The sequence below is a fragment of the Lemur catta genome, chromosome 5 (genome assembly GCF_020740605.2).
Source record: "Lemur catta isolate mLemCat1 chromosome 5, mLemCat1.pri, whole genome shotgun sequence".
Classification (NCBI taxonomy): domain Eukaryota; kingdom Metazoa; phylum Chordata; class Mammalia; order Primates; family Lemuridae; genus Lemur; species Lemur catta.
The window spans coordinates 10,719,083-10,720,500 of record NC_059132.1 but is presented as its reverse complement, the minus strand read 5'-3'; the positions used below and the strand labels follow the sequence as shown (position 1 = coordinate 10,720,500).

At 46.7% G+C, this 1,418-nt stretch overlaps 1 protein-coding gene across 1 annotated transcript; it reads left to right on the top strand.

The window, feature by feature from the left end:
• Positions 1-770: 770 nt before the first annotated feature.
• Positions 771-1,161, top strand: LOC123638859 (tubulin beta chain-like). Its single transcript, XM_045552664.1, is given in 3 exon segments — positions 771-1,077; positions 1,080-1,106; positions 1,109-1,161. Coding segments are annotated over 3 exon segments (372 nt in total). The 5' UTR covers positions 771-785.
• Positions 1,162-1,418: the final 257 nt, after the last annotated feature.

The following is a 1,418-nucleotide window of genomic DNA, read 5'->3' as shown; positions in this document are numbered from 1 at the left end:
CTTTGGGACACTTTTTATGGTAAAACAATATTTCTCGAGTTACCAGTGGCATGTGGACCAGAATTTGATAAGTATCTATGGAGCTCATTGATTCCAAAATTTCAGTCATTGTATGGCCTTTATGCTATTTGCCATATGTATGTACTACCCACATACTATTTATTTGAATGTATTTACTAAACACATTTACTGAACATTTTTCTTTAAATTTACTCCTTTTCTCAACTTGGTCTCAACTAGGCAACAATATGCATGAACTGTTGGACTACTATGTCTGGAAGTGGGAATTAAGAGAAAGCTGCAAAAGGGTGGATTGGCTGAGGGTCTGTTTAACAAGCAGTTAGATCCCCAGGTTACCTCCGTCATTTGGCACAGTAGGCAACTGCCTTTCCCCAATCTGCCCAGGAATTCAGACGCCAAAGGCTGAATGAGCTCACAGCTGTAAGTACTAACACAAGTCAGAAAGATAGAAAAATGAAGATGAGGGAGGGGAGAACAGGAGGCCTGGTCAGCATCCTTTTATCTGTGAATTCCTGCCAGAGCTGGGACAGGCTTGGCGGCCACCTTGCCCAGCCCACAACAACTCACAGTCCCTCTGCCCTCCGCTGTGCCGAGTCTCCCCAGAACTACTGAGGAACTGGCTTGGCTGAGCCAGGACTTTGTATTCTAACAAAATATTTTAATTTCACCCCACCTCCTACACACACCCCTGCCTTTTATTTTTAAACTTAAAGACTGTTGGAGTTTTTATTTTTTCACTGGGGGCTGCAGCATTCAGGGGCCACATGTCCATGAAAGAGCTGGACAAACAAATGCTTAATGACCAAAACAAGAACAGCGGCTATTTTGTTGAGTGGATCCCCCAAAACGTGGAAAGAGCTGTCTGTGACGTCCCACCTCAGGGGTTAAAACTATCTGCCTCCTTTATGGCCAACAGCACGGCCATCCAGGAGCTGTTCAAGCGCATCTCAGAGCCGTTCACAGCCACGTTCCAGCGCAAGGCCTTTCTGCACAGGTACACAGGTGAGGGCATGGACGAGATGGAGTTCGCTGAGGCCAAGAGCAACATCAATGACCTGGTTCCGAGTACCAGCAGTACCAGCACACCAAGCCCAAGGAGAGGGAGAGTTTGAGGAGGAGGCCAAGGAGGAGGTGGCATAAAGCCATCTGCCACTGGGTAAAGTATGGAAGTGGTGTGAACTCTTTCTTCACTCAGAACCTGTTTTCCGACAGCCATGTCTCACCATGAGTGCACTTGCTGTTCTTCCTGTCTTGACATCACATACTGCACAGACACCACCATCAAAGCATTTTCACAAGTGGGAGGGAAAAAAGGTAGGGGTTGTGTTTCTGCCACACAGTCTAGAAGTCTGAATTCTGGGAACCCGGGAGAAAGCACACTTGATAGTAACTTCTTC